The 27,195-nt window shown below is 42.7% G+C and overlaps 1 protein-coding gene across 1 annotated transcript; it reads right to left on the reverse strand.

Annotated features, from left to right (window-relative positions):
• Window positions 1-9,997: 9,997 nt before the first annotated feature.
• On the reverse strand, window positions 9,998-23,649 carry SLC46A2 (solute carrier family 46 member 2). The gene is made up of 4 exons (XM_044657482.1): window positions 22,530-23,649; window positions 20,263-20,346; window positions 19,194-19,350; window positions 9,998-10,037 (listed from the first exon to the last, which is right to left on the reverse strand). Exons 1-4 carry the CDS (start codon window positions 23,647-23,649, stop codon window positions 9,998-10,000), a joined length of 1,401 nt encoding a protein of 466 aa, XP_044513417.1.
• Between the last annotated feature and the right edge of the window lie 3,546 nt (window positions 23,650-27,195).

Consider the following 27,195-nt stretch of genomic DNA (forward strand, 5'->3'; position numbering starts at 1 on the left):
TGATGCTGGGATTTTGTTGTATATCTGGGTCCTAGTTTGTTAGAATCGATGTACATTTCATACTGATACTTGACTCACCTTTTTTTTTTTTTTTGGTAGGAGTGAGAATACAATTAGAGTGACTCATTGAAAGAAAAAATAAATCAGCTTTGGAGAAAGCAAGGACTTTCCTCTGTGAAAAAAGTGCTCTTTAAAAAAAAAACTGTTCCGTTTCTGACTGGGAGGAAGGGATTTTGGACAAAGAGCCGCAATAAGAACCAGTACCTGACCTCCTGCTATCTTGCCAAAGTCTGACGGTGTCCTCATAAGATGATGAGTTCTGGGGGTGGGGGACTTACTCAAAGTTAGTGGGCCCTGGGTAGGAAGGAGGAAAAGCTGTACTTCCCAAGATCTTGCTTCCCTTCTCATTTAGCTGACCTGATGACAAATGACTCTTTAAAGGGATGTGGCAATCTTTGGATTCCACATCTTTTTCAGTTTGTTTTGGTCACTTTATGGTGGACAAAAATATAACATTTATACAACAGAGTTTATCAGCTTCAGATGCCAAATAAAGCCTAGAGAGGCAAACATTGCCCTCAGTGCATTCCCTAGCCACCAAGGGTCTGTACCATTGGAACCATCCTCAGCTCCTGTGGAAAGGTGTATTCAGAGGAGTCTCTGACCCTTTGATTTGGGAAGAAGTCTTCAGTGGTAAAATGAGGAGGAACAGTCTAGGAATTCTAGTAAAGAGGATACATAACCCCTCTTGTACCAACTGCTTCCTCCTTCCTCCAACTTCTCAAGGATCAGCAATACCTACCTGTCCTTTACCATTTTCCCCTCCTAACCAGAACTGTGCACCAGGGTGTTGTATTTTTGGTCAATACAGGGAATATTTTCATTTGAGATATGTGAATTAGTACTTATGTGCCAAAGAGGTTAACACTCAAAATGTCTTCCTAACGAAGGCTGCTACTTCTCTTTCTCCAAAGTCTCAAGCCTAGTAGGGCTATATCTCTTTTGTTCTTTTTTCCTCCCACCTGACTTTCCAGAAGTTTGGAGAATACTCTTCTCTAACTGGAAAAGCCATGCAGTGGAACAGAAAAGCTTGAGAGGACAATGCGTTCTCTGACTCGACTTTCTAATTTTTCATTGTAATGAGAGCATATTTCACTAAGATAGTCTGTAAGGAAATATGCTGTAAACAGATTTTTCCACCGACTACCTTTGTAGTTGTCTTGGTATAGCATAACCATACCAAATTGTACTTCTACCTTTCTATTGTTGTATCAGAAATCAGAGAGCCATTCTTCTGTTAGTTAGTGGGAGGAGGTGAGGGTGGAGTTAAATGAGAAGAGAATACTATGAATATCCAAATTTGCCATTGGTACCCTGAAAAAAAAGAATTAGGTCACTTATAAGGCTCTTCAGGATGCTGCTGTGGTCAAGCTCAACTCTCACCTTTCTTTTGCTATATAACAGGAAAACCAGCCTTTCTTTAGGGGGATGGTTTTTAGTCCATATAAAAGAAGTTGCTTTTAGTGCAAAGTTTCTAGGTGTTTTTGAGATAGTGGCCATGTCCTGACCCATCATCCTCCCCTTCTCTCTTTCCCTTTCAGATAGGAGAGGCCAGCAAATTGACCTTAAATCCTGAGCCTGAGAGAGGAGGCAGGAACTTGAGGAGGCGTGACAATGCCCTGGTGTACCTGGTCATAGGTGGAATTTCTAGCTCAGGCAGTTGAATGGAATAACAGCCCAGCCTGAATAACACCCAGACTTGAATTACCTGGTATTGCTATTCAGAACCCTGACTTGAGCTCAGAAACCACAGATAAATGATGACTGTTCACATCTCAGTTTATAGATCCTCTGCTGGAGCTGGTGAATGGCCTGGGTGCGGCCTCTGCTAGAAAACTTGGGAGAGGGAAGGGCCATTGTTGAGCAACATGTAATTCCTTTCCATGGCTGTGGAAGGTCCTTCCCACCCACCCACCCACTTTCCTTGCTTTGGAGGTCTTGAATGTTGGGAGGAGGAAAGGATAGACTTCATTCCAAATCTAACCAGAGGTGATGACTAGGTATGAAGGTCCCCTTCCCTTTCCCTCTTCTGCTTCTAAATTGGACGGCACGCCAGCCCTAAGGATTCACCTACCCACACAATCCATGTTTACCATTCACGGTGACTGGGCAGGCTTCGTTGGCGGCTGCCTCAAAGCTCCTTTGCCAGGTCTCTGTTTCTTACAGGAAAAGTATGCTCCAAAGTTTTGGGTTAGGCTCACAATGCACCAGGTTGCAACATTCATCGCCTCTCATCTTGGTTTCTCCTAAATCATACAGAGGCCAGGAGAGTTAACCAAAACTTTTTTAGAAGTCTCTTTTGTCTAAATCTGGAGCTGGGCAATGATACAGTAGAGCAGCCCTTCTTCTGTCCCTTCAAACAATCGTATGGTGACGGGGCATCTTCACACCTGACATCCCACCAAACCACTCCACAAAACATGCCATCCTCTTGTCTAAAACCGAAGGCCAGCCAGAGGTGGGAAAGCCTCACTTCAGGCCATTTGCTGTGCCTCACTAGTGAGGGGGCATCCGCACGGGGCATGACAACTGAGCTTCAACAACTTTTTAGTCCTGTACGTTACAGATGTTTCCAGCACATCCAGCCATACTCAGTTCAGCTGATAAAACCATTCCAGAACATGACGGCTGATATGAATAAACCAGTGATATGATGAGCACTGATAGGAATAAATCGGTGTCTTAATAAATCCTAACTATAACATCAGGTTATTTGTAGAATGTAGATGCAGATTCCAAATATGTCTTATGATGATACTCAAACATGCTAAATCAGCAGGGCCAAATTTTGAGGTTAGGTTATTTTGTTTTTTTTAATGGTGCAAAATGCTAAATAAATTCTAACTCTACTTTTTGAGGCTGTTATCTATCCAGACACACTGATACTTCTGGCAGTGTTTTTTAAATGAGTATAAAATTGTATTTGTCTTCTATTTGGACAATGGACATAAGATGGCCACTTGTCCTCTTTTCAAGAAACAAGCCTGGATCAACGGAAAACAAGGGGCATAATGGGGACTGTCTTTTTTTAAAGGATACTTTTTAAATGTTAAGTGTTGCTTTTGCCAAATATATTTTTATTATTACCATGGAGCAGGGGAGGGGAAACCAGGGACCATAAAAACATTGTTCCAAAGTATACATGGCTAACAATTTAATGTATTTTGGATATTTTTTTAAATTAAAAGAATTCTGGGATCAGTACTGGCAAATCATACTGCATGTTAGTCTTTTTAAGTCTATTTGATATAAAGAAATTCCCAAGTTATAACAGTATTAAGAACATGCTCTAATGTTGTAAAGGGCCAATTTTTTAAAATGTCATTGACACCGAAGAACAAAGTTTAAGCTCTGAATTCTACAGTTTTGATGCCAAAAACATGAAGTGCTTTATTGATTTGAGTATTGAATGCTCTTTCTCTCTCGTTTTTTAGCAAAAAATTTTTTTGCTAAAATGGAGGGTGGAGGGTACTGCATGTACATTTGGGCAGAGCTGCCATTTTGCTTTTACTGGACGAACCTAGGAACCAATGCCGCTGTATCCAGGTTCATAATTTCCCTTTTGGTGGAGCCTCTGAAGTACAACTAAGTCAAAGTGCTTGACCTCGTAACCATCCCCTTAAGCATTTTTCTTTTTTGCTTTCGTGAAACAGGGTCAGTAACATTTTCTGTTGCTTTGACCAAGCCTTCTGAGTAACTACTAACAACAGCCAAAACAACAACTGTAAGGGACAAGTACAAGAGAAAAACATTCCATTCTTTCCTGTCTCCTTCAAATTGGTGGGTAAGAAGAGTAATGTTGGGTGAAGTGGGTGGGAAGGAATGACAGTATGACAAACTGTGGCCCATTTAGCTATGATTCCAGCTAGACTTTTCCTCGTCTAACAAACCAGCATCTCTGAAGAGTTCTGATCTCTCAGCAGTATAGAACCGCCCAAGCAGTCTTGGTCACATCCAAGAGACACTGTCCATTGTAATTCCTATGTGCCTGTCATTTGTGAATACATTGGAAATCTACATACATATAATATATCCCCATGAAATACATTTCTGCCAGCAAACTTTTGGACCTAGATTTTAACTATTTCAGATGAAAATTTTATTTAAGTTGTGACAACTGACCAGCTGTCCAGACCGTGTACTGTATTGCTTATTTCTGACTTAAAATTATTAGAAACCCACTCAGATCAAGGAAATGCCTCACTGAAAAGTCCTGGGTTTTTGTTTGTTTGTTTTCCCCTCCCTTTCTATCCCTGCTACCAATAAACCAAAACAAAAGCTGTGAAACTTGTGAGCTTGGGAGAGCATGTGTATAGTTTAGTTGTGAGCACAATTCAACAATGGAGTGGTTTGTTTGCTGTAAATACCACACTTTGAACAGGGTGCCCCCCCTTTGTTACCAACACCATGGGTGTGGAGTTGTTTTGTTTACTTTCCAATGCTGCCACAAATGTGTTGGTTCACCGTTTTTCATATATCTGTGTATAGATCTATTCTGTTTATTGTTTACTATGGGATTAGTATTATACTTTGAGGTAAAAAAAAATCATTTGTATTGCCTGATGAACTATTAGCTTGTAAATTTTTTTTAAAGTTTCTTTACCTCAATTAATTTAAAGGAATGGACCAATAAACATGTAAAAGATGATTTCATTGGCTTGAATGTTTTATTTTGTGTGCTCTTTTAAATAGAAAGAGGAATACTTTCTTTGGGTTTCTTACTTCCTTTAAAAAGAAATCAGTTAGCTATATGTGTTCTCCCTTTTCACCCCACCCTCCCAAAATATGAAGAGATTTCTTCCCCTCACCCTCCCTTCAGTTATTTTGCTAGTATAACTCATCTGCTAGATGAGAATAACTTATAGAACTAACGCTAGTTTTAGCTATAGGAAGTGTGGCAGCATCACTGAATTTACAGTCTAAAGACCTGGGCTCAGAGGCAGCAGGGCAGCACAGAGGATAGAGTACCAGGAAGGGAGGTGAGAAGACCTGGCTTCAAATCTGGCCTTGGATACTTCCTAGCTGTGTGATCCTGGGCAAGTCACTTAAACTCAATTGCCTAGCCCATACTAGTCTTCTGCCTTAGAATCAAGGTAAGAGTTAAAAAAAAAAAAACCAAAAAACCTGGACTCTAGTCCCAGCTTGGCCATTTTCTAGCTACATGACCTTAGAGAAGTTCCTTAACGACGGCCAATTTTCTCTCCTGAAAAATGAAGCACTTAACCTTCCTCACTGAGTTGCTTTGAGGATCAGATGGGAAAATATATGCAAAAATGATTTGTTATTTATACATATACACATGTAATCCCCAAACTTTGACTATTTGCCGTGTCAATATCTAGGCCCAAATATTTTTTAAATATGTCATGTTGATGTTGCTAGTAAGCATCTACATAGTATTTTAAGGTTTGCAAAACACTTGAAAAAATATTTTATCTTTGAAATGCCCCCAGGAAGTAAGTTCCATTCTTATCCCCATTTTACAGTTGAGGAGACTGAGGCTGAGTTAAATGATTAGGTCAGGGTCATGGAGCTACTAAGTATCCAAGGTGATTTGAGCTTAGGTCTTCCTGACTATGAGTCCAATGCTTTAGCCACTATGCCATTAGCCTGCCTCTGTTTTCCTACCTTTAGATAATAATATTAAGCATTGTAATCTGTTGAGAGTGTTATCTGTCATTTCAATCACTGACTATAATGGCATTTCCAAGGAAGGAGAGTGCTCAAAAGGGGGGGAAATGTATGTGTGTCTACATATGTGTTTATGTAATTGCATATTAAATTAAAATTTCACTGTGAAAATAAGCTACTGAACCATCATTAAATTTAAATTAAGTTAATTGGCACTACGAGTGAGCTAAATTCTTTCATAGAAATGAAACAGAGTAAAAGCCAGGGTGGTATCATCCTAAATGTGAGAGATATTTGGCATCTTTCCTACTCAGCCCTTCTAATTTCCTCCCCGAAAATGCAATAAAGATATCATGGGGTTGTCTACAGCACAGAATTTCCTTTAAGTTGGGCTTGTGGATCCTATGATGGGAAGTGGGAGTAAGAAAACTCTTTATGAAATAGCACCAGTGGCAGTCCCATCCTTAGTTAAAACGTTACGTCCTTACTTAAAATGTAGCAAGAAAAAGTACCCTTCTTGGGGTTCGAAAACCTAAATTCAAGGTCCAGTTCCCCCCACTTAGACTGAGACAATTCATGTAAGTTCTATGTAAAGATTAAAATTAATATATAATAACTATTATATTTTATAAAGTTTATTAATAATAACTAAAGTAAAAAAGCTAGCTAACCCAGCTCCGGTTGCGAGAGGAGAGAGAGAGAGAGAGAGAGAGAGAGAGAGAGAGAGAGAGAGAGAGAGAGAGAGAGAGAGAGAGAGAGAGAGAGAGAGAGAGAAGAGTTTCAGAACTATATAAACAATAATGTAAAGATGCACATAAATGAAAAGAGGAAAGGAATTTTGGGATGAGGAAAGAATTCTGGGAGATGAAGTCCAAGGTACAAAATTCTGTAACTATATGTCTATGAGATGGTTTCTTCAAATCAACTCAAGATCACTTGCATTATTGTCTTCCATTCAAGGTATTAAAGAGAGAGCTTTTTGTAAACCGGAAAGTGCTCCATAAATGTGGTGGTGTTACTGCACTGAAAAAGTTGATATGTGATTTCAGATATCATCCAAAGTTCTCTAAGGGGATTATAGCATGGTTGTGGTTTAGCAGAAGACTTCCTCTAGATTCCCAGGATGTTCACACTGGGAAGACACCTCCGTAATTGTAGAGATGAGGAAATCGAGGTTCACGGAAGCAGAGGAATTTGTGGAAGCTCTCACTGACCAGACCAGACTAGACTAGTCTGACTCCCAGCTCAGACTCAACCCCTAGTTTTCTTACTCTCATTCCAAGGATCTTTTCATGACGTTGCACCGGAGATTTTTCTCCCATTTGCAGAATTATCCCAGGTGTAGCATTTGTTAAGAAGGAGCCCTCTAGTCTTTGCATCAGAGATACTCCTAGTTTTGGATTTGTAACTTCATTCTTTCTCTACTACAGCTGAAAGGAGAACACTCCCAGATGAGGAAACTCCCTCTGTCCGTTCAGGTGGGTACTTCTCTACTATTTTTTAAAAAACTCTCATCTTCCATCAGTGTGTTGGTTCCAAGGCAGAAGTGTGGTGTGGGCCAGGCAATGAGGATTAAGTGGCTTGCCCAGGGTCACATAGCTAGGAAGTATCTAAGGTCACATTTAAACCCAAGACCTCCCATCTGTAGCCTGGCCACCTAGCTGCACCCTTTCTCTCTCTACAGTTTATAGTTTCAGTTGTCTAGAGCCACGATGTTAAACTCAAATAGGAATTGGGTGGGATGGTCACTCTACCAATTCATAAGGATCCTGTGAGCTACATATTGACTTTGTTTTAAAATATAATAGCTATGTTTTATCCTATTTTTATTTTGTTCAATGTTCCCCAGTTGAAGTAGACTCTGAACGATCACTCTATTGCAAATATTAATAATATGGAAATAGGTCTTGATCAATGATACATGTAAAACCCAACTGAATTGCTCATTGGCTATGGGAGGGGAGAGAAAGAATCATGTAACCATGAAAAATAGTCTAAATTAATTAAACAATTTTTTAAACTGGAAAAAAATATTCCCCAGTTATATTTTAACCAGTATATGTTAGAGTAAGGATTTGAATCAAGCTCTTCTTGGCTGGGAGTGGCTCTCTCTCAACCAATACCATACTGGCTCATAACTATCACTTTACTTTTATTTTCTTTGTCAATATATTTCTTTTTTGTTAAGAAATTGGATTGGAGAGAAGTGAAAGTGAAAAAAAAAAAGGAAATGAGATAGAATAGAGGAAGTAAACTATACCATTTATGTCCACCATAACAGAGATATAATGGGAAAAGTACTAGAGGTGGGTTCATAAAATCAAAGTTAAGGCTAGGAAAGACCTCCAGAGTCCATTAAAGTCTAAATTCCTCATTTTTGTGATGATGAAAGTGAGACCCACAGAGGGAAAGAGCCTTGCCCAAAGTAAGTCACACAGATCATGAGTAACAAAACTATAAATCAAACCCAGGTCTTCTGACTATAGATCTAAAGTCTCTGGGTTCAAGTTCAGGCTCTGCCATTTGTTGGCTGTGTGACCATGGACAAGTCACTTATACTCTAGGAGGCAGGTTTCCATTGCGATGATAATCTTGGCACAATCTACATCATTGAGTGGTTGTGAGGAAAATGGCTTTAAAGAAGTCTTGTACTATATAAACTGGTGACAATGTGAATGCCCCACAGAATGGTATAACTCTTGAAACATTTCTACTAATTCATGAACATGTATTATATATATGGAATCATCAATAGCTTAGTAAAAGCTGAGTTTACATGCTTTTGGATATGTCTCCAGACCTATGATGTTCATCTTTGTGGGGAATCTCCCTTACAAATTCAGATTGGCCTTTTTCCTGTAACTTTTGGTCTTAAGAAGTTGCTTGGAATACAGAAGTTTAGGGTTCCCGAGGACACACAATATACGTCAGAAGTGGTCCTTGAATGTGGTTCTTTCTGACTTCCAAGTACATCTATAATATTATACTTTTTTCTCTTTATGCATTTAAGCCTCATCTAAAAAGAAAACACTGAGTTACTTCAGAGTTTATGAATGAGAAATCTATCGGGAAAGTAGCTATTTCAAAATGCCCACCTGCTCCCTGATTTTCTTTCTTCTGCTCCCCTCCACCTCCTCCCTGATTTCCTTCCTTCTCCTTCCCCAACGCCAAACCAAAAAGAATTCTCCCTTTTTTCCAGATTCTCTGTAAAAACTTTGAATCTCTTCTTTGCCTCCATTATTATGTACCTTGAGTTGTGCCTCTCACACCCTACCCCATCGTGGAAGTTCCTTGAGCAAAGGAACCATTTTTTAGCTTTGCACATAGCAGACACACTTGAAAAGGATTTGTTAAATTAGATGGAATTCATTCACATTTTATTTATGTGCTCAAACATTGCACTTTAGGTAAATTACCGTACAGGAAAAATAGTCTCAGCAGATTAAACAAACATGCTATTTAAGCAAAAATGCCTCAAAATACAGGGCATTTTTATATCCCTGACACACTCTCCCTTACACCCCTCCTTCTAGGAACTATTTTTGACAAACTAAAATGTCTTCTTGGACCTATTGGCCGACTTCAATCCTCATTTTGTTCATTTAGTTAAAAGATCTTTTATGATGCAGTCATGAATTAGATAAGCTGACCCAAAAATTCTTTACAAAGAAATGAACATTTTCAAAGGCCAAGGAATAGCTCTGAAGGCACCTCAACGGTTATAGTTGATGTGACCGTAGAGAAGATAATGGCTAGTTTGTTCCCAAGGTTTTCTCTCCCTTCATTTTTTCCTAAATATTACTTCTGTCCATGACAACAACTTTGGAAAAGAAAAAAACCATAATAACCCTGGAGCTAAAAGCACGGGGAGACTACACCTTTGGTTTAATTCTAGCACGTAGGCCTGAAGCAGGAGCTGCTCAAGAGGGCTCTTTCTGGATAGCCACCTGGAGCATGGTGGAGGGGGCCGAGTATAACTCTGTGGCCCAAGTCCCCAGGGGAGAATTGGGACATACCCCAAAGTTTTGGCCTTCAAATACTTTTCTTAGGGAAGTTCTCTGTGTCACCAACAAAATCTGGCAGCTTCCTCATGAAATTAATTTTTTTTTTAAATAGAAGTTTCCTCCACCAGGATAGTGTTTCTTCCCACCCAACATGGAACCCTTTGAAACAGCTGGTTCATGAGGCCGAACCCCAAGAGGAATTCTGGTCTTCATTATCGGCTTCCCTGGTCCAGCTACTTCTCTTCAAGTGGGATCCACACCACAGGGGATTCGGGTTACTGGTTTTAGACAGCTCAGCTCAGTCATTTCTCAGTGATCTCTCCTTGCTTGCAGGCCACAACTCTGTTGGATTTAGGGGGGGAAGAAGAAGTGGGGAGAGAGAGAATTGACAGGACGTTAATAGCAGCAGGGCTCAGCCCCCCAACAAGCCTATTCCCAAAGTGTGCTTTCAGTCAAACCAGAGTTCATCAGGCTAGGGGTGAATGAGACACTGGCCACCTATTATAACCAAGGAGGCGACAATGATTTAAAAACAAAAATGGGGGCAGCTGGGTAGCTCAGTGGAGTGAGAGTCAGGCCTAGAGACAGGAGGTCCTAGGTTCAAATCTGACCTCAGCCACTTCCCAGCTGTGTGTCCCTGGGCAAGTCACTTGACCCCCATTGCCCACCCTTACACTCTTCTGCCTTGGAGTCAACACACAGTATTTTTAAAAAATTTATACACAGTATTGACTCCAAGATGGAATGTAAGGGTTTAAAAAAAATTTTTTTAATTAAAAAATAAATAAAAAATAAAAACAAAAACAGGCCACAAAGGAGGGAGGCCACCTCAGAGGGAGGCCATAGCCAAGGATTGGGATCAGGCGATGCCCACTGCTGAGACACACCATAAAAAAAGAAATTAATGAACCCTAGAGGACGACTTCCAAGTGCCGAGGTGAGCCTGCCAAAAACGCTATCAAAGCCCTTCTTCCTCCGCTCTAAGTTTGGACAACTTCACCCAGATTAAGCAGCCTTCTGATTTCTTCCTTCAGCCCCTTTGATCATGCCTTTGTAACTTCATTCCATGGTTTCCAGTGGGGGAGCCCCAATTCTCCCAGGCACTTCTGGCCAGGAAAGTGCAATCTGGCCACCGCGCTGGAGTTCCTTCTTATGGAAGGAAACATGACCAAGGAGGGACACTTCTGTCAGCCCTGAAATGTTGCATTTGGGATGGACCAAAGACAAAGATCATTGATATCAGAGATCAGCAAATCCCATCCCCTCCCTTTACAGAAAAGTAAACAAAGACCAAAAGAGATGAAATGACTTATCCAAGGTCACACAAATTGTAGGAAGCTATTGATTTAGAGTTGAGCTCCCTTTGAATCCAGAATCCTTTCTACTCCACCACAGTTCTTGTCCTTAAGGCTTGCTCAATTCTTTCAAAAAGAATGGCTTTATCAGCAGAAATGGATCATATAAAAACAACTGCTTGAACACATGGGTCGATGGGGATATTATTGGGGATGAAAACACTAAACAATAACTCTAGTCCAACTATCAATAATATGGAATTAGGTCTTAATCAATGATACATGTAAAACCCAGTGGAATTGTACATCGGAAAAGGGAGGTTTGGGGGAGAGGGAAAGAACATGAAACATGTAACTAGGGGAAAATATTCAAAATAAAAAATTTAAAAAAAGAAATAGATCCTATATGAAGCTAAAGGGCAGGACCTTTGCTTCTGGGGTCTGGCTAGATACCCCCATTTATTTCTGGTAAAGTGGTTGGGGGAGATTTTTTTTTTTTTTTTTTGGATACGACTCAGTCTATTCCTGACTGGCTCAATTTTGTCGCAAAAAGGTCTAGATCTATGGAAAAGTGTGTCATCTTTTCTGTGAAGGGTTCTATCTGGGCCAGTCAGTTTTAGATAAATTCTACTGAACCAAATCTCTACAGATAGATGTGTATGTATGTTTATATATATGTATATATATTTTGCATATTTTAATTTATATAAATACATGTATTTATCTAAAATTTATATAAATACATGTATTTATCTATAAATAAATATCTGTGTATAACTAGATCAAGAAATAGCTCTAGGCACATATCTATATTTAGACACACAGAGACATATTCAGTGTGTCATCCATACAGATCTCCCAGATATCCTGGCAGCGGCATTGATCTGGGAGAGTGAATGCTGAGTTTGGGGAGGCCATGGGCACCAATCCCATCTCTGCTACTGAATACATGACCTTAAGCCTCCTGGCCCTTAGTTTTCTCATCTATAAAACGAGGGGGGCCTTTGAGCTTCGAGTCTCTGATCTGATTCCAGTAATGCCTCCTCTCCGCCTCGTCCCTGGGGCTACCCTCGCGTATCTTCCGCCGGCTCTTTTTACCTTTTGCCAGACTGTGGGGGAACCCTGTAAAATATATTGCTTAATTATCACTGGCGTGACCTGCCTGACCACAGCAATACTAAGCTGAGCTTGAAGGTCTCGTTTATTTTGGTAAGGAGTGGGAGGCCATAATGGCTACTGGGAAGGGGAAGAACTTTAACATGCAGGAAATCATAACAACAAATAAACAACAACCAAAAAATAAAAACAACAATACCAGCAAGGTGCATTTTTTGTACAATTCATAGATTACACTATACTTTCCCATACATCATTTCAGTGGAGCCTAATAACCACTCTGTAAGGAATAGCAAAACTAGAATCAGATTTGACATTCATGCAACATTTTAAGGTTTTCGAAGCACTTTATACACCATCTCATTCATCCTGTGAGCTAGGCACAATAGGTATTACCATTCCCATTTAGGGGTATGAAGGCATTGAATACAAGGGATTTTTTAAAAAAAGAGTGCCAGGATAGAATGCCAGGCCTACGGGTAGAAGGACCTGGCTTCAAATCTGGCCTGACACGTCCTAGCTGTGGGACCTTGGGTGAATCACTTACCCCACATTGCCTAGCCCTCTTCTAGAACTTGTTCGAAGACAGAAGGTAAGCTAGTAAGAGGTAAAATCAGGGCTAAAACTGAGGTTGCCTGATTTTTAATCTAGTATTCTTTTTCTCTTCCAAAAGGTCCTTCCCTTGGTGAGAGGAAGAGGAGGAAATAAAAATAGTTTCATAAAATTTCACGGCACATGGTGAGGAATGGTAAACTTGACTGTTCAGATTTTTAAGATGAAGAGAGCTGAGACAGATGGGCGAATGCCTGCCCTAATACTTAGTCTATAGTTTTGTTTGGAAGATAAATTGTTAAATAGCCGTGAAATTGACCCCGAATCCAGGTGCTCCCAGTCACTCTTTGGGAGGCCATGTAACAACAAATGCATCACAGAACGGGCAAGAACTCCCCAAGATTGGGGGTGGCCCATTGGCATCTTCAAGCGCTTGGAAGGGGGTCGTGACAGGTATTATCCCTACCTTATAGACCTGAGACCTAGCTCTGGTGGACTTGGCCAAGCCACTGGCTCTCTCTGAGTCTCTTAAAATGGGAATAATAACATTAACACCATTAGAGCGATGCGGTGGCCCTGTAGACAAAGCACCGGGCCTCCATTTGGGCTTCCGTGCAAATCTGGCCTCAGACATGTACTAGTTGATGACCCTGGGCAAGTCACTTAACCTCTGCCTCCATTTCTTGACCCATAAAACGGAGATAACAATAGCATCTCTCAGGGTTGTCATGATAACAAAACGAGGCATCCGTCAATGCTCAGCACCTAGAGAGTACCGTAGCAATGTTAGCTGTCCTTGTTCTTGTTCTTAGTCTCACCCAGTGGGAAGACAAGTACTTTATAAACTGTTGGCGCTATTTATGCTTTTATTATTACTGGTGTTATTGTAAGCCTACGCTTGCAGCCTCATTGGTGTACACAGCTGGCCTGCGATTTGGAAAGTGAGACCAGTGTGTTTTGAAAGTTATAACAAGCTAGAAAGACTTTGGGTGTGGGCTCAGCAATAAAATATGGGCTTGGGCACACACACTCCATCACTGGGTTTTATAACAACATTTGAACCCATTTCATCTGTCCAGGTGCTCCTCCACCAGTGTAGACTTAAACTCCTTCACACCTTTTGTAGGTTTAATGAGCACTTATGATTTTTTAAAAAATGATCTATTGAGCAATTAAAGGTAGGCGATGAGCTTCTCCTAACTTGGGCTTGTCCGTAGGTGATATATATGTATGTGTATATGTATACATAGCTCAAGTTAGGAGAGGCTCATCACTTTTCCCTAGGGAATCAATAGATAATTATTTTTAACCACAGTCACTCATTAAATCAATATTGAAGAATTTAAATCTACATTAGGATAAGGAGTGCCCCATCTGAAAAAATCTGGTTTAAAAAATACAGGAGGGGCAGCTGGGAAGCTCAGTAGAGTGAGAGTCAGGCCTAGAGATAGGAGGTCCTAGGTTCAAACCCAGCCTCAGCCACTTCCCAGCTGTGTGATCCTGGGCAGGTCACTTGACCCCCATTGCCCACCCTTACCACTCTTCTGCCTTGGAGCCAATGCACAATATTGACTCCAAGACAGAAGGTAAGGGTTTAAAAAAAAAATACAGGAGCAGGGAGGTGGCTCAGCAGATAGAAATCCAGGCTTAGAGATGGGAAGTCCTAGGTTCAAATCTGGTCTCAGATGTTTCCTACTACCCTTCACCCCCATACCATTCTTCTTTCTTGGAATTGATACTAAATATTGATTTTAAGACAGAAGGTAAAAATGTTTTTATGGACAGCCAAGAAGGGCTAGTGGCCTTCTGGAAACCAAAACAAAAGGAAAAAAAAAAGATTTTCACCATATTTTTCTTCCCCCTTTTCTGATACAAATGTTAGCTAATGAAAAAACAAACTGTAGTCCATGTCTGTAGCTGAGAAGAACAAATAACAAATTCATGAGTGCTTTGAATATAATGAGCAAACAGCTAATGTTCTCCCATCAAAAGGAAGGGTCCAGTTCACAAGCTTGGATACTTGACTATGTATTGGTTACATGGCTTCGGGCTGAGGTAGATCCACCGAGCCTAGAGCCCTGCTGTGAAATTCAAGCTATGGATCATTTCAAAGGCATTTTCACTTGTTAATCAAAGCACTTATGAAAGTTAATATTAAATTTTAGTGTAAAACATTAAAAAGACCATATTAAATATTAAAGGATGATAAGAGGAGCACCTCCCTTAAAAATTTAAAAGATCAACAACTCTTCTATAACTTATTTTAGAGAGTTACCTGGAGCATGATGAGGTTAAGTGATTTATCGGTGGTTATGTGGCCAGTATTTATCAGAGGCAGGATCTGAATGCAAGTCTTCCTAATTCCCAGACCAGATCTCCACCCCCACCCCAGTGGTCTTAGTATGTATAAAAAGGGCTTCGGTACATGGGTTCTGAAATTGTTACACTTGCTATAAATGTTAGCTTATCAGTATAATCTTTGGCCAAGACACTTCCATTCTCCTATGAGAAATAGAGGATGGAAAGGAGATTGGTTGGCAGGTTTGTGCCCACATTTTACCCGACATTTCCTACTCCTTCCTCTCCTGACAGTAGTTCCAAATCCAATCCCTACCAGATACTTTTCAACATTTGTTCCTTTGGTATCTCGTCCCATGTCATAGCTCTTTGATTGTTGTTATTGTTGTTACTGTTGTTGTCAAGTCATTTCAGTCATGTCTGATTTCTCAGGATCCCATTTGTCTTGGCAAAGATACCATTTCCTTCTCTAGCTCATTTTACAGATGAGGAAACTGAGACAAATATGGTTAAGTGACTTCCCCAGGGTCACACAGCTAGTAAATGTCTGAGGCCAGATTTGAATTCAGGGAGATGAGTCTTCCAGACTCCAGACTCAGAATTCTACTACCTTGCCACCTACTTGCCCCTCTTTGGATATGTCTCCCAAATCAATATCATAGAATTATAGATCTAGAACTAGAATAGAACTCAGAGACTCTCTAGTCCAAGATCTTCACTTTACAGTTGAGGAAACTTGGGCCCAAGTGGGTTAAGTGACTAGCCCAAAATCACAGAGGTCAAAAGCCTCAGAGGCAAGATTTGAACCTTTAGGGCCTTTGATCCAAAATCAGTGCTCCATCCTTGGCTCTTCTCTCAGCTTCCATCTCTCATTTCCATTGTTGATTGGTCATATCTACCTGGATGTCCCATCTCTAACTCACATTCCATATGTTGAAAACAGAATTAGTCTTTCCTCCAAAGCTTGCTCCACCATGATTTCTCTATTACTATTGATTGTGCCCATAATTCATCAGTTCAGGCTCTAAATCCCAATGGTTATCTTTGACCCTTCCCTCTTGCTTCCCTCCCACATCCAACGAGTTACCAAACCCTGGCAGTACAATCTCCTGCAACATCTCTTGCCCGCTGCCTCTGTGTTCTTCCTGCCACTACCCTGGTCGAGGTCCTTATTAACTCCTCTCCAAGTCGATAGCCTGCTCATGCCTTCCCCAGTCTTGCCCCACCAAAGACTATCTTTCCCTCTGGGTGGAAGACAAATTCTCTTTATTGGAGCAAATCAAACATCTCTATCCAGGACTCTGAACTCTTCAATGGCTCCATCACCATTAATTCAAAGAGATTCCAAGACCTCTGTTCCTTGGCATCAATCTACTTTTTCACCTGTATTTTACCTTTCTCCCTCCTCTTCCTTCATTCTTTGCTTCAGTGAACTGGACAATTTACTTTGTCTTATTCAAACCTCTTTGCCATATTGTTTACTTCCTTGAACTTAGAATTAATTCCCCTTCCAACAACCCTTCATTTTTACATGCTGAACATGGGAAATAACATTCTATAAGACCAAACGCGAAATCTACCTTCTCTCCTAAAGCCTTCTTTGATTCCCTCAGTCAGAAATCATTTCCCCTTCCATGGGCCTAGGAGAGTACTTTGTTTTACATGACTCTCAAGTATTTATTTTCTATTGTGTATCATGGTTACTTGTGTATGGATCATATCCACAACCTTTACCCCCGCCACATATGACCATCAGCTCTGTGAAGGCAGGTACTGTGCCATTCCGTTTTTATATCTTCCCCAATGTCTACTGCAGAACCTATACTTTTGTTGTCCATATTTGATACATTTTTGTTGAACTGAATTAAATTGGGAAGATTTTGAATTGAATATGGAAGATAAGGTAAAGATGGAGCCCTTCTCAGATAGAATGTTACCTTTGGGTAAGCAAATTTTAAATGAGAAAATGACCTCCAAGCATTTAATTTGCCACTGTTTTAGCCCAAGAATGGAGGGGAAAGGATCTGGTTCTGAAGTCCATCTTGCTAAGAACCATTTGCCCACCCAACATTTTTCAAACAAATCCAATGGGCCTCAAATTCAACTCAGTTTAATTGAACACATGATTTGTTAGGACTTCCTATATCTACAAAACACTATAGAAGATCCAAGATCTAGATAGGACATGGTCTCTACTCACATAAGTCTAGCTGAGAGATGTGCCATATGCATAAATAAAGGAGGAGAGATATTAAATAAAGTATTAGAAATATCTAGCAAATTAAGCTTGGTCTGGCCAACTCCTACTCCTCAGGACAATTGCTAGATCCAAACAGGCCTCAAACATGTCTCTTTGTTTAAAGAAATATATTTTTATTTCTTCTAGCCATTGGATGTTCACTTTTATGTAATTAAGCTAAGGGGATGATGGTCTTCAGCTATCTTTTTCTCAGCCTTGAAATGAAGGTAAAAAGCTCTTTCTAGGCCTCCATGATGCCACAATGCCTCTAATTGTCTTGGCCCCCTTTCCTCCCTTTGAGAAGATGAGTTTATTTCAGGATTCAATACCATCATAAACTATAAAATCTGTGAGTGTAGGGACTGTGTCTGGCTTATCTTTGTGAAAAGGCACTGTGTCCTCATCTGTAAAATAACAAGGGGATAAGGTGAACAAGCTGACCCCCAAGAGCCCTTCTAGCTCCAAGTCTCTGTTCCTACTAAATGAGTGCCCCATATTGAAATACTTGAATGAACCCTGGGTACACCATGGACACACAGCCCTTGCTAAAGGAGACTCGGTGCCTTGTCCATTTAAGATGAACACATTTTGCTCCGGGCTTGAGTGGAAGAAGGAGGTACAGGGAATAGTGAACTCCCATAATTGACTAGAATGGGGAGTAGTTCATATTCACTGTGACCCAGAAAGAGTCCACTGCTTATGGCAGAAGGTCCAGACAGCTAGGAAATATTTTTGAGGGCAGAGGGACTATTCCTTGCTCGTCTTGGAAGAGATGTTCGTTATTAAATGTAGGGAGGCTAGTAAATGAAAAGCAGAAGTTGGGTGGGAGGAAGGCAACAGGGACAAAGAGAAGAAATAGTTTTCACTTTTGAAGGCCAAATCCAGCAATAAGATCCCATACTGGATTATAGCTCTTAGCTCAGAATTCTGAGAAGTGACCTGCAAAGGAAGCCTGGGTCAGTGCTTCATGGAGAACCCATGCACCCTAAACGAGTGGGTCTCAAATATCTCTTTTTTGTTCATGGACAACTTCAAGAGGGCTAAAGAATTCCCAGAGTTCCCCCCCACCCCACTAGCCTTGCTCTCTCTCCATCTCTCCCAGTAAAATTGTCCTTTCTCCCCTTTTCCACCCCACTCCCAAAATTAATAAGAAAAATAGAACGGCTTGGGGTGAGGCACTAATGAGAGAATGCTTCCTTCTTGTTCCACTTAATTATCATTAAACATCTCCGATTGCCCAACAGCAGCCTTGCAAATTATTTATTTGGGCCCCAAACCACAAATATAGATGTGGTCATGTTAGAAACATGCACAGGAAAAGAAAGCAGCCCCAGGACCCTGATTACACTCATGCTACCTCCTGAGAACCACTATTACAGTTTCAGGTTTCTGTAGGACAGTGCGGGGACAGAAGGAAAGAACCGTCTCCCACCCCCTCTGCTCTTCCCTTTGCCTAGCCAGGCAGTGTCTTTACAGTGAGTGCTATGGGTCATGGAATAACTCACCTATTCACAGGAGACCCTGGTCTAGTCATGCAGGAAGACACAGACCTAATAAGTACTGGCCCACCAAATACCATCCTTAAATAAGTCTGAACATTTCAGAGGAAGGAACATACCCCTAAGGTGGGGATCAGCTGATATTTGCCAAAGTAAATTTCAAAAGTCCTCGGTATGATAAAAAGGGTTTCTTTACACTTATCCCAGCATCTGATTTCAAGGAAGTAGAACTGAGTTTCTCAAACTTTCATTGCCAAATGATTGGACAGAATCACTGTCTGTGGTTTTTAGTTCACCACCTGTTTTAGTGGGAAATTCCTAAGTTGTTATATTTTAAGTCTGGGGTTTCTGTGGGGAGAATAGCTGGGTTCGCCTTTTTCCTTTAGAGGTAACCTACCCAGGACTTTATGATTGGGATGAGATGAACACCCTTTCCCTCTCATTGCTCTCAATGCAATAACAGCCTCACCAGCTGAGCAGAACATAGAATGCCCCTTACCCAATGGGGATGATGCTCAGGAAGGCAAGGAAGGATGATAGGGCGAAGCAAAAGCCAGTGAACTTATCCATGGTGAGCTGATAGATCTCATTGAATGCCGTGGATGTCACCACCCCAGTGAGGGCCAGTGCCAGCTGCAGTATCACAAACACCTTTCCTGTAGGAGGGACAGAAGTGTTACTGAGAAGAACTTTACCAGGACCCAGTAGGAGCTCTCTTAAATTTGGAATAAAAAAAAACCCCTTACCTTCTGCCTTAGGTATTGATCCTAAGGCAGAAGAGTGGAAAGAGCTAGGCAATGGGGGTCAAGTGACTTGCCATGGGTCACATAGCTAGGAAGTGTCTGAGGCCAGTTTTGAACCCAGGACCTCCTATCTTTAGGCCTGGCTCTCCATCCACTGAGCTACCCAGCTGCCCCCTTATTTTGGAATTTAAGAGAGCTCCTACAGGGTCCTTCAAAATGTTCCCTCAATTCTTTCCCCTTCTAGGCAATCATTATCTATTTCTCCCAGTAAGCTTTTATCCTGGATCTCTTTGAACCTTCTGGAGACAAAATGGTAACAGAACTAATCATGGAGGCTCTCAGAGTTTTCCCCACCCTTTCCTGGGCTATGTTGACCAATTTGATTCTTACCAAACAGTATTTGTGCATTGGAGGGTATGTGGTCTGCCCTCTCTACTCTCTCCCATCCTTTACTGGCACCTTTTCCCAATGCATCTTAATTCTGGAGCCATCCCTCTCTTCATGATCTCCTATTTCTCCTCTATGGAGTTTGTTTGTGTGTATTTATTTGCTTGTTATCTCCCCCATTAAGTTGTGAGGTCTTTGAGGACACACATTGCCTTTTGTCTTTTCTGAATTTCCAGCATCTAGCAGGGTGCTTGGCACAGAGCAGCAACTTAAGAAAAGTTGATTGATTGGTTGGTTGGCAGCCAGCAGTAAAAGCTGCTTTCTGGCATAACTCCATGAATTCTTGGAGACCTTCGAGTGTACCCTGGGCTTCCCTGTTCCCCAAGCTAGTCCAGGTTATCTGAGCGCAGCAGCAATCCATAGAAAATGTCTCCTCACCGTATGAAGATCCCTTTATGAGCTTGGACAGTGCCGATCGGATGGTGGTTATGGGGATGAGAGCAAACAGCATGACAGCCCGGGCTGCAACGTGACCAGACAAGAAAAATGAGTGAAGCCTGACCTTGTCTGTCTAGAGCAACTCTGCCTCCCCATTAGGGTTCACCATTGACCCAGCCATCTGTGCCTGTTCTGGAGGACGGAGCTTAGGAAGCTGGGTGGGGTCTGGACCAATCCTGTTGGCCAGGCACCTGAGGCAGCCCTAGGTAAAATGATGGAGTAATCCTCCTCGTCCTCATCGAGAACAATAACAAGCACCTCTTTAGACTCCATCCCTCCTTACTTCCCGAAGCCAGTAAAAAACAACACCTGGAGGAGCTACCAGGAAATGGCTCTTTTCTCATAGACCAGCAGCTGGAACTTGATCAGAAATCTAGAGCTGCCCAAAGGAACTTTAGAGATCTTCTAGCCCAGCCTCTTCATTTACAGTGGAGGAAACTGAGGTCCAGAGGTGTCAAGGAATTTCCCCAAGGTCACAATGTAGAAGGGGCAGAAGGTGCACAGCAAGAATCATACAACAGGATCATCATTTTAGATCTTGAGAGGATCCTTAGAAACTAATATCCTCCCCTCATCCCTCAGAGAAGGAAACTGAGGCACAGAGAAGTTAAATGACACTTGTCCTGGGCCACACAGCTAGTTAAGTATCTGAGGCAGGATTTGCACTCAGATCTTGACTCTCCAAGTCAACATTCTTTTTTTCTATTTTAGATTAAAACCTGCCTCTTTCCACACATCCAGGATACTTTTCCGAGTGTTTGTGTCTGATGGAAATTGCTCCCAGGAGCTGGACTGAGAACTGTTTTTGAGGAAGAGAGGGAAGGGAGAGTTGAAAGGGAAAAAATAGGAGAGGGAACAAGAATGTAACCATTCTTCTCCCTTAGTCATTTGGGAAGCAGCATCCCCATCAGGACCAGTTCCTTGCCATGGAAAAACTGTCTTCAGGAATCAGATCCTTCTAAAAATAAGTTGCTTCCCATTCACTTCCCATCCTGTCCCCCTGTGCTTTTCCTCTAATCTTTTTCTCTTTCATTACTCGAGATCAGCCTCTTCGTAAAACTATGGAACTTCTCCAGCATATTTTCAGGAGAACAGCAAACTGCAGTTACATCAATCAGCCCCAATATTTGGGGGAAAGAAAGGATGGAAGAGGTTGGGGAGACATTGTACTATAATGGAAAGACCAGTGGGTTCAAAAACAGAACAACTGGGATCAAAACCCACCTTTGCTATTGCCTACCTGAGAGATCTCCAGGAAGTCCCTTAACCTCTCAGCCTCAGTTTCTTCATCTGTAAAATGAGAAACTTTGCACTCTGGTATCTAAAGTCCCTTCCAGCTCTCAATCTATGTCCAAGTTATGTAAACACTTATTGATATCATAAGTGATATTCATATGAATTGCTATGAATGCAAATCCCTTTTAGTATGTCCATGCTGCTCTCAGCCTAACTAGTCTTTCACCCTTGCCACCTTATGATTTTGTTTTAATGTAGTCTCATGTGTGCAGCTTCTTCCATCCACAAGAATCCTTGGAGTAACACTTCCATAAGACTAGGGGTAGGAGCTGCTCATAGACACCTCGAAGAGACTGAGAATGAGGGCACAGAGCCCACTTATGAAGAAAGCAGGCAAAGTCGAGAGCTAAATAGAGATCTCACAAGGATGTTGCATTTATTTCATCCTTGTCTGATTACTAACCTCTTCCCTCCTCCATCTTCTCTCAACTCATCCCCCATCCACACATCTCTCCCATGAAACCTTCTATGACTACTCTGTCCCACAGGCATCTTTTCCTCCAAACTCCTAGTACTTCTCACCCCTGTTAGTCATCCTGGCATTTAGTCACATCCTATGTTAGATGATTTCTTTCCTGGGTGTTAATCTTCACTCTAAAATAGGAATATAGAAGCCCCTTTAGGGCAGGAACTATGTGTGACACCTCTTTTGTATTTCCCATAGTGCAGTGCTGATCACAAAGTAGGAGCTGGGTGATTATATTTATGTGGGAAAAGGATATTTGGACAGACTTTTAGAGGTCACCTGAGGCCAACCTGCTCATCTTCCAGAGGAAGAAACTGAGGTTTAGAGAAGTTAAGTAATAGCCATGTAGGTAGGAAGTAGCAGAGACTGGATTTGAGCTCAGATTTCCTGACTCCAAACCAGCAGCACCCTTTCCACTGTTTGAATGAGAAACAGACCGACTCACCAATATAGAACATGTAGGTTTCCTTCACAAAGGTCAGGAGGAGTGAGCCGGCTCCGAAGGAGACCATCCCTATCATGATCATGGTAGTGTCCCGACAGCACCTAGAAAAGACCAGGACTCCCAGGAAGCTGGTGATGAAGATGGTGTAGCCAGCTGCCATCCCGTAGCCCACTTGGACGTGGTTCCAGCTCAGTGGCTCCCTTAACACAAAAAGGGGCATGACATCCACTGTGCCCACCACGGCCAAATCATAAATGATGGCCCCTGCAAAGAGCAGAGCAATGATAGCTTTTCGAGGCTCTCCTTTCCCCAAGGAAGGAAGCTCCACCACCCCTCCCCTCTTCTCTGGATGGTCGGGGTCCAAGGTGCGATAGGTGCCTATGGTCCCAGAGACGGTGTCCACCACGCCAAAGGCTTTACTGGGCTTGACCTCGGGCTCTGGGACTTTGAGGACAAAGAGACTATAGAGGAAAGCGAACGTGGCACAGCCCACGCTGGAGACAGCAAGGACGACACCTTGCCGGTTGCCCACTCGAAGCAAGTTGAAAAGGTGCCCGGAAGCGATGCTCCCACAGAAGCCTGCCAGACCCAAGATCAAGTCAATGATGATAAGCCTCACCGAGCGGCGGCCCTTGGAGGAGCTCAGCGAGCCCAGCGCCATGACACCAGACCAGAAAGCCGTGAAGCCCCCTGAGAGTCCTGCCAGGGCTGCCGCCCCATACATCACTTCTACCGGCCAGTCCAATAAGATCTTCAGCAAGAGGAGGAGGCGGGAGAGGAGGTAGCCCAAGAGGGGGACGCAGATGGAAATTTTCCGGTTGTAGCGGTCGCTGAGCCACCCCAGCCCGTAAGCTGAGAGCAGCGGGGTGAGACCCACCACGAGGTTGTAGATGATGTAGAAGTTGGAGATGGCTTTCTGTTGGGCATCCTCGTTGGCCCCTCTGGGCGTGGAGGTGTTGGTGTGGTTAGAGAAACTGGAAAGGTTGTAGTAATTCTTGACCACCAGCAGCAGCCCTGCATCATAGAAAGAAGCTGCCACCTGCGCCGAGGCGACCACCGGCTCGATCCAGGTCCGCATCATGCCTGTCCCCGGGCAGCTCTTCCTCGACGCCTGGTCCATGGTGGTCAGATCCTCACCGAAAGCTGGGGTCCTGGCGGCGGATGTGGGGAGTTCAAGGGAATGAAGGGAGAGAGACCTGCTGGGGCAGCAGAGACAATCTCATACTTTGTTACCTTGCCAGGGAGAGATGTGTGAAGTTCAACGAAGGAGGAGACAAAGGAGGGAAAGAGACAGGGTCAGAGGTGGACGCCAGCTGCCAGAAGGACCGGCTCCGAGCTCTGGGGGGTGCGTGTGTGCGTGCGTGCGCGAGAGAAGCTGCCTGGAGGAGAGACACTCGCAGCTCCAGAGTGCAGGCTCTCCTGAACTTGGCTCTCCTCTTCTTCCCTCCCACTGCCAGGAAAAGCCACGCGGCTGGAGCCCTACCTTGAGCTCCCCGCCCACAGGAGGAGGGCTTGCTTCTGCTTTTCTTGGCTGGGAGAGGCTACAGGGCATGAGCCCCTGAAATCCGGGGAGCTGACTGTGTATGTCGCTGGGGAAGCTGGAGGACTGGGGCATGGGGGAGGAGTAGGAGGTGGCACAGTTTCCCCAGACAAGTGCCTGACCCAGGATTTGAGGCATCCAAAGCAGATAAATGTATTCGTTAGGGAGAGAGAGTTGGAGCCTGGCCAGGAAGGAGCCTCCGTTGTGATCGAGGCCTGAAAGGGGCAAAGTCTGTGGTGAGGAGAGGGGGCATGGATGGGGAAAGAAGGTACCGTCTCATTGAAAGAGCACTGAATTTTGGTCAGGGATCAAATCCCAGCCTTGCCATTTAACCTTGAGTAAATTATTTAATCTCTCAGTTTGGACTAATCTAATCTCTTTTGGACTACTGCGTGGCCTCCAAGGAGATGGAAATGCAGAACTGAGACCATCAAGTACTACCCTTTCACGTGACAGACAAGGAAACTGAGGCTCAGAGATGTGGCATGATTTATCTATGGTCACAGCAGCTAGGAAGCAAAAAAATTCGAGGGTGGGATTTGAAACCAGGTTTTCCTGATTCCAAATCTAAGATCTTATCTATGGAACCAAAGTAGATCCTTCAGTACCCGGCAGACTTTCCTGGTCGGAGAGGCAGGTTCCCATCCTGGGACTGATTAATCAATGACAGACAAACATGGTGGGCTGGGGGAGTGTTGAGACAAGTTTAATTTTTAGGATAATAAATAATAAACTTTTGAGCAGGCCATTTTTTTTTTTTTGCAGCCAAATTGGACTCTTCAGGGATGTCTTTCAACTTTGCAAGAGACCACACAGTGATGCAGGGTAAAGGACCATTTTGGGGGAAAAAATTAAAACTCAAAGCATTTAGTACCACTTTATTCCTCCCACTCAGCATATAATGTTCTTGAGGCCTAGGAATCAAGATCCTATCTTCAAATCATCTCATTTTGTGGTAGCTAGAAAAAGGGTATTTGTGAGGTTAGCTAGTCTAATCTTCCACCTGGAGTTAAGAGGATCTGAATGCAAATCCAGACTCAAACACTTTTTAGTTAAGTGACCCTGGGGGAATCACATAGCCTCTGCCTGCCTCAGTGTTCTCATCTGTAAACTGAGGATAATAATAGCACCCAAGCCCCACAATTGTTATAAGCATGAAATGAGATATTTGTCAAAAGACACTTAGCAAGGGGCAGCTGGGTAGCTCAGTGGAGTGAGAGTCGGGCCTAGAGACAGGAGGTCCTAGGTTCAAACCCGGCCTCAGCCACTTCCCAGCTGTGTGACCCTGGGCAAGTCACTTGACCCCCATTGCCTACCCTTACCAATCTTCCACCTATGAGACAATACACTGAAGTACAAGGGTTTAAAAAAAAAAAAGACACTTAGCAAATCTTGAAGTGTTTGTATAAATGCTAGCTATTATTTTTTAAACCCTTACCTTCTATCTTAGAATGAATACTGTGTATTGGTTCTAAGGCAGAAGAGTGGTAAGGGCTAGGCAAAGGGGGTTAAGTGACTTGCCCAGGATCACACAGCTATGAAGTGTCTGAGGTCACATTTGGACCCAGGACCTCCTGTCTCTGAGCCTGGCTCTCAATCCACTGAGCCACCCCGCTGCCCTCGATAGCTATCATTATTAGATATCTCATAAGCTATACAGCAACACATCTGTGGCAGATGGGCTGTGTTGGGAGGGCCTGAGCAGAGGTAGCCAAAGATATGGATCTTGTGTCTGGAGAGGCAGTCTAGTCAAAGGGGCAGAAGAGACCCTCAGTTTGAAGTGCAAAGTACCTTCTGGAGGAATTTCTTCTGGCTGACAATAGTCAAGGGCAACAGGTGGAGTGGGAAAGATTCTGCTGAAGGGGTAGAGAACAGGAATCAGAAATACCCAGGGATCAAAGCCAAAGGGAGCCCATGTGGGCAGTTAAAGCAAAAAACTACAGTTCTAGCAATGGGGGTGTTACTTCTCACTCCTGACGAACAAGCCTTTCTCAGTGGTCTTTGTGGCCCATTACTTCCAAGGAAAAGGATGGGGAGGGGTCCTGGGTAGGGTGGACACTGTGTCTGGTAACATCAACATTCATGACACTCTTATCTCTGACCATCCAGAAAAGAAGGGGGAAAAGAGCTTTCCTTCATGGGGAAAGGAGGAAGGGGCCATTGTGGGGTCTGGCTGAGAACACAGGAAAGACCAAAGGTATGTGGGTGACCCATCCTCCTGCCCCTGTTATTCTTATCTCCTGAAACATTTTCCTGGGCTTGAACTGAGAGCTCTACCATCTCCAAAGACTGCTTTCTCTACCCTGTTATACATTTCTCCCACATCACCATCCTCTGCTGGTTGAGATCAATCCCTCTGGACCTCAGTTGTTTTTTTTTTTTTTTGTTTTTTTTTTTCTTTTTTAATCTGTAAAATGAAGGGGTTGGACTAGATCAGGAATTCTTAATCCACAGATTCTGTGGATAGACTATAGGGAGTCCATAAACTTGTTTGGGGTGGGGGAATGACATCTTTAATTTAGGAACACTGTACTTTGTGCATTGACAAACATTATTCTGAGAAGTCAAAGATACTCATGACAAACACAAAACTCTTGAAGAACCCCTAGATCAAATCACCTCTAAGATCATTTCCTGTTCAAAACTTATTAGCCAGTGATCTTCCTTTCTATCACAAAGTTTACAGACGTATGAGGCAAGGACCTTTAAGAAGGTTGACAAGGAAAAGAAAGCATGATGGGACTAAAGTAGAAGGTAAAAGACCCTTCTCCTTATACATGGACACCTCTTCCTCAATAGTACCACTGAAGTGAAATCAGGTTAAAAAAACAACAACAACAAACATTAAAGCACCTTCGAAGGAGGAGATTGTCACAAAGGGTCCCACATATGATAGAGAGTTTGATGACTGTACCTTGATAGGGTCATACTGGTGGTGGTGGTTGTCCTTCCTACTTGAAGAGGACTAGATTGACATCACTGGTGATCTTTTGACTCACACATAAATCATATTTAAGTGAGGTAGAGTTGCAAAAAGTCATCCACTTCACTTTCTCTTCCAGAGTCATCAAAGTCCAGTGGCAAGACAAAAGTCAAGATGGCTGGTGATGACTCTGGATACAGTGG

This window comes from Gracilinanus agilis, chromosome 1, assembly GCF_016433145.1.
Source record: "Gracilinanus agilis isolate LMUSP501 chromosome 1, AgileGrace, whole genome shotgun sequence".
Taxonomy (NCBI): domain Eukaryota; kingdom Metazoa; phylum Chordata; class Mammalia; order Didelphimorphia; family Didelphidae; genus Gracilinanus; species Gracilinanus agilis.